This window comes from Bacillus rossius, chromosome 3 (assembly GCF_032445375.1).
Source record: "Bacillus rossius redtenbacheri isolate Brsri chromosome 3, Brsri_v3, whole genome shotgun sequence".
In the NCBI taxonomy this organism is placed as follows: domain Eukaryota; kingdom Metazoa; phylum Arthropoda; class Insecta; order Phasmatodea; family Bacillidae; genus Bacillus; species Bacillus rossius.
In genome coordinates this window covers 49,868,949-49,885,390 of record NC_086332.1, presented here as the reverse complement: position 1 = coordinate 49,885,390, position 16,442 = coordinate 49,868,949, and the positions used below count along the sequence as shown (strand labels likewise).

General features: G+C 36.6%; 1 protein-coding gene across 3 annotated transcripts in view; it reads right to left on the bottom strand.

The window, feature by feature from the left end:
* Window positions 1-180: 180 nt before the first annotated feature.
* The window catches only part of LOC134530659 (kinesin-like protein KIF11), a 143,368-nt gene continuing 127,106 nt past the window's right edge, over window positions 181-16,442 (bottom strand). For 2 of the 3 annotated variants that reach the window (XM_063365693.1, XM_063365695.1), the window contains exons 7-11: window positions 14,924-15,091; window positions 10,212-10,460; window positions 9,292-9,694; window positions 4,022-4,137; window positions 181-596 (exon numbers count right to left, since the gene is read on the bottom strand). In XM_063365693.1, the coding sequence (XP_063221763.1) occupies window positions 501-596; window positions 4,022-4,137; window positions 9,292-9,694; window positions 10,212-10,460; window positions 14,924-15,091 (1,032 nt within the window). In that variant the 3' untranslated portion in view covers window positions 181-500. The remainder of the gene's footprint in view (window positions 597-4,021; window positions 4,138-9,291; window positions 9,695-10,211; window positions 10,461-14,923; window positions 15,092-16,442) is intronic. The other variant, XM_063365694.1, reaches the window with a different exon arrangement.

Here is a 16,442-nt window from a genome sequence, read left to right as displayed (position 1 = left end):
GTAATTCCAAAGTATCATGTTAGCTTTATCAATTAAAAAACTAATTTTCTAACTTGTATTATACATTTTCTTTGCTATAGGTTTTTTTTTTCTCCAAATTTCTAAACTACAAAATTTGTATCTAATTAGGATAGATATTCACTGGGTGAGATCTGCAAAAAAAATGTTGAAAAAAATGTAAAAAAAAAAAAAATTCTTTACTAAACACACAGCACATAAGTTACATGCACAAAACAATTTCCAAACCTAATTACATTTAAAAACAACTGAATACTAAAATACAGACTTGGCATAAAAAAGATGGTAGAAACTATGGGACCTAACAATGAATTAAATAACTTAATTAGGTACAATATTAAATGCAGCATACAACATTCATTGTCCGTGGTTAATCACTTGATTAGACAATAAAACACATCTACAATATTATATTGCAGCTTATTTATCTTCAGATAGGTATTGTCTCTTCTAAGCGTAGAAACATTTGTAATTTATTTTTGTCACTGTCTTCCCCGTTTGTGTTTGCCCAATTTTCTGATGTAATCTTGGCTCACTTTGGCTTTGTTGATACTGCTTATGCTCTCATGAGTTGGGCCCTGCAAGAAGAAAGTTTATGAGACACACACAAGTAGACTTATACTGACCTAAAGGTTATATTTTTATTTGGCACTTTCATTGTCAACCCAAAAAGATTTTATTTGTTATACCTCTTAAGAGGTCTGCCTAGTCAGGGGTGTATGTGTGTTAGTGAGGCAAGAAGATAAGTGCAACGCTCGCTGGTGCATGTTGCATGGCATCACTTGAAAAACAAAATCCAACCTCAGGATAGTCTTAAATAATTTTTGTTAATAGAAACTACTCTGATATCTTGGGCAAGGGACGACTTTAAATTTGAAGTGTGCCATTTTCGAAGAAAATTTTTTTTTTTGCCATAACAATTTATTATAGTTTATTATTGCAATTTTGGTCTTGTTAAGGCATAGTAAGCCGTGAAGGCCCATTTTTAACGTGGATGTTTGGGGACATTACTAACACTCGCATTATTGGCTAACCACGTTTTATTTGGTAACGTCTGTCAAATCATTAGCAATAGATGCAATTGATAAGGTTAGATACACAACACTGATGCAAAAGTTTTCAGTTGGGAGAGGGGCTAAGTTGATAAATTTTTATCATTATATTAAGTTACTTTATTTTATTTTCTCTTGATATGTTTACTCAACAGTTGAGAGTGCAAACACATTTGTCACCAGCACCTGTCCGATAATTAGTTTTTGTCAAAACATTGTAAAGAGAAAAAACTTTTTGGATATGGCGTAAAACATTTGGCCACAAACATACAGCATTAGGACTGAGCAACCCAAACACGCATTGACATGGCAACCATCCCCACCCCTGTGTGTTTATATAAAACTAATTAGTATCAAGGAAGGAAAAAAAAACTTTTATCCAAGCATGTATACACTAGACAAAAAAAACATGAATATGCTAAGCTTCTATGTACTCTTTTCTGTTTTCATATACTGAATACTAGTAAAAACAAATCAAAATCTCATAAATTTTATATATAACATAATATGAATGATCATTTATCATTTAAGAATTAAATAAGTAACTTTAAACTAAAGCTTCGTGTACTTTTTTTTTTAAACCTTTTAATTTGTTTTTTCTGGCATTCTGCACTAAATTGATGTTTCTTTACTCTTTTTTTCTCACTTTTCATTTACACCTACAAAATATTTTTTTTGCGATTATGTGACCTCACAAAAAAGAACAGATTAAAATTGCTGCCAACTGCTTATCTTGGCTCCGTAAACAACAAACATGAATGTTCCTCCAACCAGAAATAAATAGAATGCTGTTAAAAAAGGGGTTCCTCGCACTATAACCATCAGTGCTAACAAATATAGTTTATCACTTTTTTTTTGGGGGGGGGGGGGGGAAGTCAGGATATGAATTTACAGTATACCGAACCATGATTTAATGGAATATCTAAAATGTTTTAACCCTGCAAAATTGTTGGGGGTTAAAATTTGTAGTTATTTCCTTAGAAGAGTTACTGAAAATGTTATCCTATTATTAATTATCACAATCACATTTTTTTATCCTATTATTAATTATCAACAATCACATTTTTAGTGACTCGTAAAATTTATTAATATGTGCTTCTCCACTTGTTCAATAATAAACAGTGAAAAAGTTATGATTTAAAAACTGTTTTATGTAAGATGCCATCTTTCAGATACCATCTTGTCCTCTTAAAAGGTGGAAGTTACACCAAGAATGCTTAATTTTAATTTCTTTATTTTTTCAGTCATGTTATCTTTCATGGCATGTAAGTAAACTTTCTCTCCAACAGAAAAATATTATTTTATTTTATTTTATTTTATAGAGGCGAAAATGAGATTAAATTACTAATGTGCCTAATTAAGACCAAAAGTATAGCTCAAAAAATGCCAGTCAGTATATAAATCGGTATACAAGGAATTACAATTTGCTATCCTGACTAAGTCTCAATAACTAAAATATTGTTTGTAAAAAATTTATGAAAATAACTTGATAATTTTTGCCGGTTTTGGACTTGGTTTTATTGTGGCAATATACCGACGATATGTTTTTAGGAAACTTATGACCAACTACGCCAATATGAATGCTTAGTATTTTTTTAATTAGCAGAATCAGCACCTGATGATGGCTTATTTATTTATTTATTTATTTATTTATTTATAAGAAAGTGGAAATTCGGTACGAAATGTAATGTTTTTTTTTCTTCCTTTGGGTAAAATTATAAGAGCCCAAAACAGCACATAGTGATTATTAACATTTAGATAAAAAAAAACCATGATTGTGATTCGGCCAAACATACACCACATGGAGTTTTCACAAGAACCAGTGATTTTTAGCACTGAAATATTAGTAGTGTAACAGAAATGCATTTTCCTGTTAAATTATGTCTAAAAGGAGTGTATATATCAACACTGATTAACTTCAAATTCAGCAAAAAAACATCACAATGATCAGTCAACACATCATGCTCCAAGCCCTTGCACAAACTGTGCCCCCATAAGTGTCGTGCATTTTTTCTCACTAAGAAATGGCGAATTAATCACTAAAGTTTAAACAGGTAGACATTTTCACTTCAAAATCATAAGGTGGGGTCTCACAGGCCATTATGATTTCTCCCCCTCCCCTTTTTTTCTCTCTTCATTTTCATATCATTACTAGTAGTTAAGTGGTGTTTCATACCTCTCGTGAATTTGTTGTCACAAATATTTTTGATGGATATTTATTAAGTAATACATATAATTGGTGTAAAAAGTCCTGCAAGTGTTTGTAATTGTTATCACTTGCACAACAACATTTTACAGCAATTATATCACACAGTAAATATCTGTTTAAAATGTTTGTGACAGAACAATAATTGCAAGAGAGGTATAGTGTTACAGTTACAGAAATAGCCCTAAACTATTAGAGAAAATGAAAAAAAAAAAATCAACATTGTGTATGCGAATATGTATATAATTTTGATTTATTAAATTATGATTAATTCATGAATAGACAAATGCAGACCATGCACAAGTACTTTTTTTTTTTTTAATGTTGGTCCGCTCATTTTCTGCGCTTAATTGAGATCTGACTACGTAAACATGTAAAGGAAATTTGCTACACTAGTTGATGGTTAATATGTATTGTGTAAATCAGTAGAAAATGTCAGTTTGGGTTACGATACATTCTCCAGCAAATGTTGATTTAAACCAAGATTTCCATTGATAATGTTAATTAATTTCAACCCCAGTTTTCTGTGCAGCATTTTAAAAATTATTTTTGATCCTTGGTTTTCGATTTTCAAAAGCTGTGAAACATTCACTAGGTATAAATTTCCAGGAATATAATAGTATAATATGCACAGATTTCATGGATAACAGTCACACTAAGACTGTTCATAACCATGTGACACAAAACCCTACCCTCGCTGTTTCTTTTCCTTGTTAACACATATAGCCCTATTTTTTTTTTTTACCTCCATTGCCTTCTCATCTGCTATCATGTGCGCGTAGGCTCTGATCTCATCCAGCAACTCCTCCCGAGAAGACAGCACTGATGAGAGTCTGTAGTGGACCCCTTGAGAAGTTGGATCTGGCGGTACAAGGAGTCAGGATTATTGGCTACTATTTTGGTATGCAAGATATTTTACTGTCTTTAAATCTTTAAAAGAATTGATTCCATGAACACGTCTCTTTGGCATGCACACATCTGCTTAAATTCCTGAAATGCAATCTGATGGTTTTAGGTATACAAAAAAATTTTTACTTGCTTGGTACCTATCCACTACCTCCATCATCCTTTTGAACTTAGACTGAAATACATACATACTCAACTGAAATACAGTAGACTCCCGATTATCTGGATGCAGGTTTACTGGTGTGCAGGAAATGTGTCATACATATTTCCATAAAGCATAAACATAGCTAATTGAACTTTTTATTTCTGTACCTACACAATGTTAATGACACTTGTGTCACATTAAATACAATTTACGAATCATCAAACAATATTTTGCTGTTTTGTTTGCTTCCTTCATTATCATTGCATATTTATTTCCGATGACATCCGAGTGTTAAGCCAACGTTTATATTCCGCCATCTGGCATAGAGTCGGGAATTACATTAACAGGTGAATTAATCTTTCTCATGATAGAAAACTTGACGTCAGCCGGGGCTTCGCCCCACGAGCCTGATCATCCTCCGTTCCCTTTCCTACTCGGCATTTGTATCGTGACGTACGTAGCCGTGTGAGATTCAAACTTCGCCACGAACTACAGCAAGAGGGCGCTTAGCTGCAGTGCGCCGCACCCCTATGCATATTAATAAGTATTGTAATCCTTTTCTTTTCGCCCCAAAATAGTGTCACGACGGCTATGTATGTGAGTGTCTTTTGTTTAATTAAATTATGAGGTTTTGCAATTAAATACGTGCAAGCACGGACAAGGACGCTCCCAGCAGGCGGCGGAGGAACTAGCATGTAACTTGATTTAAACTGTTTTCTATCATATAAGTAATTATTACAGACGGTCTGGGTATGGATGTGATGTGCTAATTTTTATAAAGAGTTTATGTTATTTTCAATAATAACCCAGAGCACGCAATAGCTAAGTTGTTAACGGTAATTGTGTTCGGTGCGAAGGGCGCCATGTTGCCTGCCGCAAGCCCTGGTCTCAGCCCAGTCTCCTTCTACAGCCGGCCGAGAGCGGACGTCTCTGCAGACACCCCGAGGACATCACCGTTGTTTCACCGAGAAGTAGTTCTGTTAAGTAATTTATCCAAATCGTTTTCTTTATATCCTCGGGGCCTCTCTCGGTCGGAGAGACTGTTTAATTAATAATTATTTACTCTCCGGAGTTTTTAGTCATCCGTGTAAGCAGTAAGAACTTGAGGCGACCACGTGCGTGGTTCGCCTCCTCACCTAATTTGATTCGTGCCTCGGGCATTTTATAACAGTATCAAGGAAGGATTGTGTAAGGGCGTGTAACGTGAGTAAATAAAAACCAACTTAATTGAGTCACGTGTCTTTGTGTTCGGGGGGGCTACGTGGGTCCTTAACCAGTCAGCGGCGTGTGGGACGCCCTAAGAGCCCACTGCGATTAATTAGTAGCGTGCCCGACGCTGAGAGTGGGCTTGGTTAGGAACAGGTGTTGCATTTAAAATTAGGAGGGTTTAATATCTCGCCGCACACGGGCCACGTAACGCCCTGAGTTAAGAGTTTCGAGCCGGGTCCACGTGCCCACTCACGTGGTGGCGCCCATTATTTTCCACCAGTATTCAAACCTTAACACCGGCACGCCCTCAAACTATAAGTTTTTGCTTTTTTAAAATCTTATCATAACTTAAATATATATGCTATATAAAAAACATTATTTTGTATTGCAGAAATTTTGGTAGCACCTACATAGGAATGTATTGACCAAGCCGTATCATGTAAACACTGTGATACGTGAATTATTAAATTAATTAATCTCAAAATGTTATTCAACATTTATTTAAATGTACTTCTAATATATTTAGACATAAATTATATTAGTACTTTATTTTAATTTTAATAGGAGTAGTGTCTTGATTAAAATCGTAGTCAGCAAGCACACTTACCTGATTATAAAACAAATTATTTTGGTTAAAATAATCTGTTATGGAAGAAATGTATTTGACTAGTGCGTTTTGATTACCACTCTGTTTTACTGGATCTAATTAGGGTGTTACTTCGAGGGGTGTCTGTTAACAGTGTGACTAGATAGTCGGTATAAAAACCATTATATTATTTTTTTTTTTTTACTTTACTTTAAACTTGTTTTTCAGTTATCCGTGGACCCCTTGCCAGACATTACTCCGGATAATCGAGTCTACTGTACACAGAGGTGCCAAGTTCTACGAATTGTCCGTAGTTTATACGAATTATTGTGGCTTGCTACGGAAGTACGGATTCCGTTTTTAAGCTACGGAATAATCAGCTTCAGATAAAAAAAACGGGCCATTGTCTTGTGCACGTACGCATCTACAGCTGTGTATATCGTATGACGCATCATTTTCCCACGCTCAGGGAGAGTTTTGTTTTCACTTTAAAATTGTGTGGAACTAGTCGAGTTAGCATATTATTGTGAATTATGTGTTTTGTGTATAGATAAGTTGTTTAAACGCGTATGGTGTACAACGTCCTGCTTCGCTTGTTCAAGATACTTTTGTATTTGTATAAGCACGAGAAAAATATCTATTATATACAATCAATCTGTGTATTGCTTCGGGCGTGTGGATTGGCTTTTCGACTCATTCATCGATACATCGATCCGTCCAGTTGTTGGTTGTTCTTTGTGCGGGAAACGTCATGTGTAGTTATCAAGTTTTACATTTGAAGTTACCTTAAATATTTGGGAAATATAAATGTTGCGTGCGTGTGAACTCAACATGGCTTCCAAACCAAAAAATTCACAAAAGTATCACAAAGAATATTCGCAGTTGTGGACAAGTCTAGCCGTGTCTAGTGTATCTAAATACCACGTGTTTTGTAATTTGTGCAAGTGCGATTTTAGTGTTCAACATGGAGGTAAAAACGATTGCCAGCGTCACGTAAGTAGTAAAAAGCACATGGACAATTTGCAAGTAAAAAATGCTAATAAAACTTTGACGTCTTTTTTTAAAACTGAGACTGCTGATCCCACTACAAACGCCGAAGTTCTTTTTACTTCATTTCTCATCGAGCACAACATACCACTTGCTGTTGCATATCATTTCAGCCCTTTATTAAAATCAATGTGTCCAGATTCAAATATCGCACAGAATTATGCTTGCAAGCGAACAAAGACTACTGCAATTGTGAAATCACTTACAGAGACATCCCAAGCCGAAATAATTGATAACTTAAAGCATTCAGTTTTCAGTATTGCTACTGATGGGAGTAATGACAATGAAGAGGTTACATTATACACCATCGTCGTAACGGCCTACAGATCTGATCTAGGAAAAATCGTTTCAGAAGTTCTTGCTGTTTGTGCTTGCAAAGTTCAAAACACAGGAGAAAACATCTTCATTTCGATTAATGAAGAGATACAGAAGAGGGGTTTGACATGGAATAACTGCTTGTCATTTGGCACAGATAATTGTTCAACAATGATTGGCAGACATAAAGGAACAGCTTCCTTCATAAAGAAAGAAAATCCAAATGTGTTCATGCAGGGTTGCGCTTGTCATTTAATACACATTGCTGCACAGAATGCTGCAAAAGAATTGCCAGTATGTATTGAAGATCTTTTGGTTGATTTGTACCACTACTTAGATAGAAGTTCTCTTCGTCATCAGAAGCTGCAGCAATGTCAGGTTCTGTGCGATACTGCCACACACAAAATTCTAAAGCATACAAGCACTAGATGGTTATCTTTAAAGAATTGTATTGATAGGTTTTTGGAACAGTGGCCTCCACTACTCAGTTTTGTTTTTGGTGAAAAAAAGTGTGATGAACGTAATTTGAAACATACTGCTTGCATTTCAGCTGGTGGTAATGAAGTAGGAGAGGCTGGGTGCATACCTGAAATTACTAGTACTTTAGTTCCTTTGAATGACAAAGCAAGGCAAAAAACTTCAAATGTTACCAATATCAAGTCCAATTCGTACGTTCTTGAGAGGCCAAATGCACCTGACAGAGACTCCATACCTCGAGATGTTGCAACGTCTACAACTAAGAAGCACGCTTCGTCTAAGTCAAAGAATGATGAAGCTCCAGCTCAATCAAAACGCAAGATTGACATCTCAAGCAGTCAAAATCCAAAATCAGCAAAAAAAAATAGCAACCAAGCCTACGCATCACAGTGTGAATGTACGACTTGATAGGATTAAGCAGGCTTTGTCTTCGCCTGTTACAAAATTGTACTGTTTGTTCCTCCAAAACACTACCCCAGTGTTTACAAGAATTAATACGGTGCTGCAAAGTGAAGAACCGCTAATTCACATTCTCCATAGTGAGCTATTGTCACTACTCACTGAGCTTTTTATCATGTTTCTGAAGCCTAGTATTTTTGTGCGAAGCATTCATTCTTGTTGAATGAGCAGGAGAGCTCTGATCTGGAAGTGGAATTTGCTAGGTATCAGTGTGAAGATCTTCCTCAGGAAATCAAATCATGTAACAGAAATAGAATGGATGTTGCATGGCATTTGATTACAAAACTGAAGAATGCTGATGGACATAAGAAATTCATTGTCCTTCCTAAAATAATGTTGGCAATTCTTACGATACCTCATAGTAATGCTTCTTGCGAGAGAATTTTTAGCATGGTTAGGAAAAACAAGACAGAATTCAGGCCTACAATGGGTTCTGAATTACTAGAATCTTTGGTTATCCAGAAGACACACATGCTAACAAGTGGCAAAGCTTGCTTTGATCAGAAATTCTCAAGTGATGTGCTTATCAAAGCAAAGAAGGCAACACTCAATATGCTCCAGAAATCCTAGACTTAACTGTGAAGAAGTTTCATACAAACAACATGTGTAAGTTATATACCTTTCTTGTTTTATTATAGGTCATGTGTGTGAACTTTGTCGAACATCTACTTCCACCCCTCCCAAAGCTGGATCCGCCCCTGATTTAATTCACTACTGATAATATTCTAAAACTACTGATTTTTTTTTATATTTACTACTGATTGCATTGGTAAATGGTTGGCACCTCTGCTGTACATAGCATGTCTCTGATATTGAGATGGCCACAACGACTCGCGGGTTAGCAGTCAAGAGGGCAGGAGTGAGAGCGCACCTCTGGATAGGTCCATGCGCAGGTCCTCGCCGATGAACCTCTCGAGGTCGCTGTCGAGACGCCGGACCTCGGAGGTGGCAGCGTGGCTCCACTCGGCCACGCGCGAGCACTGCTCCTCGGCCGCGTCCTGGCGGCCGCGGACGAAGTCGCCCAGCCCCAGGCGCTGCCCCTCGAGTGCCGCCTCGTGCGCCTCTGCAGTGCCGTGCACCGTGCCGGTCAGCAAGCGCGTCTGCTGCAGCCGTGCGTCCAGGCCCGCGTTGAGGTGCTCCGCGTGAGCCCTCAGGTGCTCCTCCGTCTGCTGGTAGTGGTCCCTCCAGGCGGCCTGTCCCCCGCTCAGCGCGCCTTGCACGCTCGTCTCCAGCTCCCGGAGGTGGCGCTCCGCCGCGCTCCCGCACGCCAGCGACTGCACCACATGCACTCGCTCAGACACCGTACATAACTTCAGCATACAACAAAAGGTCTTATGTTATCAATTTCATAACTTTTTGGAAGAAAAAAAGGTCAAACATTTATTTGGAGGTTTTTTTTAAAGCAAGAGTTCTGACCACTGTATTTAAAATTATTTTTAGGATAAAAGTACATGCATATGTGGCCGCTATGGGCATTAGAAGTGAAGCTTCACATATAGAGAAATATAAATGTACAAGAAAGTTTGTGAGTGTGCAAGTGTGCAATTTTGTAAGTGTGACATGTTGTTGAGTGCCCCATTCCTCTCTCTCTGCCACCAAACTCCCTACTTCTGAACTTTGCACTTTTTGTTACCTTGTGAGAGTTACACTTTCGTGACTTAGATGTAATTGCCTTGATTTACCCTAATGGCTGCAACAGATTTTTCCTGTCAAAACCAAATTTTAAAAAAATCATGCATAAAATAACCCATGACATAGATATACTGTATAGAATTAGTTGCACAATCTTACCCTGTCAATGATACCATCTATGCTGATGTTTATCTCCTCACTTTGGTCTTGGTACAGCTCGAGCTGCTCCTTGTTCTTCTTCGCTTGTCGATCGATGTCCTCCGCAATGACTCGCGACAGCTTGCTGCTTGCTTCGTCCTCTCGCGAGAACTCCTCTCCGACTCGGGACACGCGCTCCAGGAACTTGGCAGACTGAGACTTCTTTGCCTCCAGCGCGAGTGTCACTCCGTGAAGAATGGATGATATCTCCTGGAGTTAACACATACATTTATTGCTCACAAAGTCATGACAGGAAGAAAAAACTGCTACTATATTCTACTTTCTTTACAATGGAAAATGACATCATGATATCACAAAATATCCTATTTCCAATGGGTAGGTTAGTAGCAGAATTGCTTAATGGATGTTAAAAGAAAAATGTAAAGTGAAGTAAAATTATTCTGCCAAACATTTAATTAGGCAATAAAATGTTTATTTTTTTTTTGTGGCACAGTATAGTCCTGCTAATCCGAAAATCCGCTTAATCCGAACAGGGCTAGGACAAAAAAATTTTTTATAACATTTAAGAACTAAGAAAAGTAAAGAAAAACAAGATCTTTCAAGTAATGTTGTACATTTATTAATATGTACATAAGAAACTTTTAATTTATCTATTTCATTGTCTAACTGAAAAGAGAAAAAAATAGGATTACGTACGTAGTACTTCAATACATATGTACGTATTGAAAATTTTTGAATTTGCTTACATACTATATGTATAATTCATGTTCTGTACAGGATTGACACAAAACAAAACGTAAAAAAGCAAACCATTATCTAAGAGGCAAGGTCAGTAATCTTCCTTTGACGCAATGCACTAAATCGGCTTGAAGATGCAATGTTTCGCCAACGCCGCACAAACATAACATCTGTTGGGGTTACATTGACATGTTGCTCGACATAGCGCAAAGCCAGATCAAGGGCACTGGTTGCGGCAGTGTGAGAAACATCAGTCGGCGTGTCCCCTTCCTCCTCACTGTCGTCTGCATCGAGATCAGTTGACGTTCCCTGCACAGCTGCTTCGATATCTTCATCTGTGTATTCCTCGTGGCCACAGTCGTCAATGGCCGTCCACTTTTCAAAGCACTCTTCTGCATTTTCGCAACCTGGTACAATTTTTTTCACTAGTTGAAGTTCAAACTTTTCTTTTGCTGGGGGAAGACCACTTAGACAAACTCTAAATCAGGCCAGAGATTTGTCCATGATTTGTGTAAAGATTCCTTTTGTGTTTGAAGAAGCATTTTTCTGTAATTCTGTTTCAAAGCCTGCGAAACTCCGTGGTCCATTGGCTGCAAAATTGAAGTAACGTTTGGTGGGAGAAAAATGGCTTTGATATCACCGCAAACAAGTTCCATTTCTTCAGGATGTGACTGCGCTTTGTCTGACTAACAAAGCACTAGAAGGCAATCCATTTTCTTTGTTAAAAGCCTTTACTTTTTGCACAAATTGTTTTTCTAACCAGTCTTGGAACAAGACACTATTTATCCAAGCTTTCTTTTGGTTTCTGTAAAATACAGGGAGAGTAATCATTTTCATGTTTTTAAAACAGCGTGGTTTTGCTGATATGCTGATAACTATCATGGAAGCTTATTTGTGGCAGAAGCGTTGCAGCAGGCTAACACAGTTAGGCTTTGTTTATACATTTTAAACCCTGGTGCAATGTTTCGTAAGAAGACACTCGTTTTGCTACGTTTTTTAATAATTTTTTCACTTGTCGTAGTACAAAACTGCTCAATTTTACCTCTGTTCTTTTTCCAATGGGAAATGGTTGCTTTGCCGACACCGAATTCTTTCGATAAAAGAGTGGCACTTTCATCTTTGTCAAGTCTTTTCAGCACTTCCGGTTTTTCTTTTAATGTACAAGAGTTATGTTTACGATTGTTTGTCATGATGACCAACAGCACTACACACCGCTCACAAGGGCTCACAAAACACAGGGCAAGTGTGCAGTAGCAGGTGACACAACAGAAGCAGGTGACACAACAGAAGCATGTGACGCAGCGTATGCCTATACGGGAACGAGGATGGGTGCTTTGCTTACTCTTGTTGAAGGTCACTGCCCTTCCGCTAATACACACTCACGAACTGCCCTTCATTTCAACCTAATGTTGTCACGTAATGTATGCTGTTGGATTTGTTAAACTCTGAATGTTAGAAATTGCAGTTTAGGCTATGTGAGTAATTAAAAATAATATATGATACTAAATATGTACGCTAAATAATAAAGGTGTATTTTTCGTCTGACCTTTCATACATATTTGACATATCAGACACAATATATGGCATTATATGACAATATTCCGCCTAATCCGAATTTTTGCTAATCCGAACAGGGTTCGGTCCCAATTAGTTCGGATTAGCGGGATTCTACTGTATACTTCTTATATGAAGTTCTTTCTCACCTTTAACATTTGCATTACCTTATGACGCTGCCGTGGAGGAGGAAAAGAAAGTGAGAGAGATAGCCGGTGAGATATTGCTCCATGGCACGATACACAAATACTATATGATTTCATATACTTTCAAATACTTTTGTAAACCTTTAAATACTCTCCCATACTTTTGTAACTCTAAATTCTTAACTCTGAAGTTGGATCCGGTGTTAGCATTAAAATTTTGACAATGTATCTAGACATTTCCAATAAGGTTATTAATCATATTTTTAGCTATCATAAACCATTGATTGATTCTTATATTTCATAGAAGACATGGACAGACACTAGTAAAAGTTTGCTTTCAATGCATGATTACGAGTGTTTTAAATATTAGAGTTCCCTAAATATTTACTGTCCCTCTTATGTGTGAAGTTGCATTTCTGACATACATGGCAGCTACGCACCAATGTGTTTTTTTAGAATTTAAAACGAAGGAAATCTTCACAAATTATCATATTGCCTTAATACTAAATACTTAATACTAAAGTACAAACACACCTAAGTCCAAATACATAGCTAACAAAGTTACACCCTGAGTTTAGCTGATGACAAGCACAATAATTAACATTAATATCACTCCAGTCCTTACATTATTGTACTATACCAAGTATATCTTCTAACATGCACCCATTTTTTTTATTAGTTTCTTAAGCTGATACAAAATATTTTATGGTGTATCAAGCCAAAAACAGATAACGATGGTTCTGAATGGAAAAAAAAAAAAAAAGTTTAGTATTATACAAGTTGTACGATTTTCCCCAAAAGATTAAAAGTTCCCACTTTACACCAAATTATTTGAGACTGTGACTACAAATTTCTGTATTATACTATTCTAATTTTTGCTATACAATCCTGAATAACCCAATTATTAATTAAAATTTTAAATATAAAATATGCTTTACTTTTAAGGGGGCGAAAAATCTCTGCACTTCTTATCCTGCAAACATTTATCTTTTCTTCAGGTAACTGACTATTCTTATTCATACAATAAAATAGTTAGCTAACTTGGCAATTATTTCGAAAGATGGCTCATTTAAGTAAGATTTTTAAATGGTACATCATTGACATAAAAAATTTTTTTTTTCAAAATGACCTAATTTCGATTTAATTTACATGTTGTGGTAATTACAGTAGAACCTTGATTAATCTGTAATTCAGTTAACCGGGTTCTCAAAAATTAAACATACTTGGGGGGTTGGGGGGGGGGAACCAAGACTACGAAATTTAATTCACTAGGGAAGGGACAAGAAAGGAGTATAACTAAAAACTACTAATAAAAAATATAAACAAACAGACTAGAATTGCCTGTGAGAAGAAATACTAGTCCATGTTAAGCTGGATTACAAGTGCAGAACAACTGCCCTTCCTAAATAACTAAATACATTTGAATTTGATTTTCTGTGATTTTCGCTTATACTTGCTGACTTCCCCCCCCCCCCCCCTCCATCCCCCCATTACCCCGGTTAATAAAAGTTCTACTGTACGTACAGGATACTTAAAAGCTTTAAGCTCAAATTCAGTTAGCAATGAGTTTGATAGCAAACTGAACATTAAAATTAATTTAATGAAATAGTTTCTATAAATGCATAGTTTTAATTCAAATGAGAGGCAAGGCAACAAGGCAGGCCAGCCGACCCGGTGTGCTGACTAGTGCAGTAATCAGATAAGCCTGTTTTCGTTTCTTCCCTGTGTTAGAATGTTTGTTCTTGTCGATGCGGTTTTAAAAACATGTTAACCGTTTAAATTTATTAAATATTCTCAAATCACAATATCGAACTATGCAATGAATGAGAAAATGGTGCTAAGCTCTCATTTCAAAAACTACTGATGGAAAAGGAATCGAGCCAATAACTTCTGAGCGATCCCGAACTGCACCAGATTCTTGTGAACCGCACCAAACTCTTTTGAACCACGCCAAATGCTTCCGACTAATTAGAGTCCGTGCAATTCCTGCTGGTGCTGGACCATCAGGCATTCGTGAGCATTCAGTGCCAGATCATCTCAAGTCTACTGTATATAGACGTCTGATAATGTGGCAAAATCTCTAATCCGCCAAGGCTGTGGTAACAAACATGCTTGATTAAAAACATATCGCTGTATTTAACATTTTTTTTTATCTAAAAACTAAAATTTTTGGTTTCTGTAAATTATTCAGTTTTCTTTCAACATGCATATAGTGTATCTATATGGTGTTCTAAAGACAAAGTGACAGCGCTAGGTGCTTCCCCCGACACTCACGGCAGCAGCCGCACTCTCCTCGTCGTGCACCACGGCCAGGAAGTTTCGCAGCTTCTCCGCCCTCTGCGACTGCTGCCGGGCGAACTGGAGGAAGTTGTCCTTGATGCGCGCGCACAGCTCCTTCTGGTCAGAGACGTGCTTCTCCAACTGCGGCAGGTACCGTGTGAACTGTGGAGACAGTTGTTTTACTTACCGTGCTATCAATAGATATTACTATAAAACTAAAATAACACCAAAGTTCAAGGCAGAGAATGGGATAATGCAACTACTAAAAATACAATTCGTAAAACTTCAGTTTAGGCATTTATATGGAAAATTTAAACAGATATATACAGTGCACAAAAATGTATTTAGTTTCTGGTTTAGCTATGGTTTTTTTCTAAGCATTCTGGAAAAGTAAAAAATGTAACTTAAAAAACCTAATTAACGGTTATGTAAATAAAGCAGCAGATAGATCGAAAGGAAATGCTTAAGGAAAATGGGCTTCCGACTTTAAATATTTAGTTCGTTATTCATATTAATAGTATTATGACACATTGACAAATGTTTAAAATTAAACATGAAACTACATCAACAACAGAAAGAAATTAAGGTCACAGAATCAAGTTAATATAAATATTTTTACCCTCTGGGGCACTGCTAACATGGTTATGTAAGTTTGTTAGATCTGACAACGAGCTCTTTTTTAAGAAGTCTGCCTAATCACGTATGTATATAACCTCTAATTGTAATACTTTTAAAACAAAATTGTTTAAAAAATTACACCATTGCTTCAAATTATGTTCAGTTATGATTTTCCTAAATAGTCTATACAGTATTACCAACACTAAATTATTAATAATTAAATATGCAGCAAGTCGGTCTCAACCTTGAAAAGTATATAAGTAAATGCAAATTTATGTTTTGTTCCTTAAAAACAGTTCAGTCATTTTCGAACCTCTTGTACTCTTGGACAAATTAAATCTATATTTAACATGAGTATCTAAAAAAAATGTGAGTGCAGTGTTTAACCTCTTACATGCGGCAAGAAGAACGTTTTTAAAGATAGAGTTGGTATGAATTTCAGATAGCTTAAAATTATATTTCATACAATTTTCTATACTTTGGTGCTTTGAGTTGTCCCACTGGGTCTGTGTCATGTTGTTACCTTCACTAACAACCTCTCAGGTCCTTGTTGGCTGTGATTGCTAAAGCATTACACTCGTGTTTAGATCCCCATCTCAGCATGACTCATGTTCATGAACACTTAAGGATCATTTCCATAACTAACTTGATATCTTCCTTGCATTTGTTGTTATACCACAAATATTTTTTTTAAAAAAAAGATATATCATGGATATAAGAAGTCAGCCAAGTGATGATAATTACAAAGATTGCAGACTTTTTTACACCCATGATATTAGACTAAGGCCAGTATTCCAACACACAAAAATAAGGGTTTAGGTGTTGAGTATGCTACACCTCTACCCTAAACATATTCTAAGTGCACAATAAGACACTGCCAACCCCTTGTTCTTTA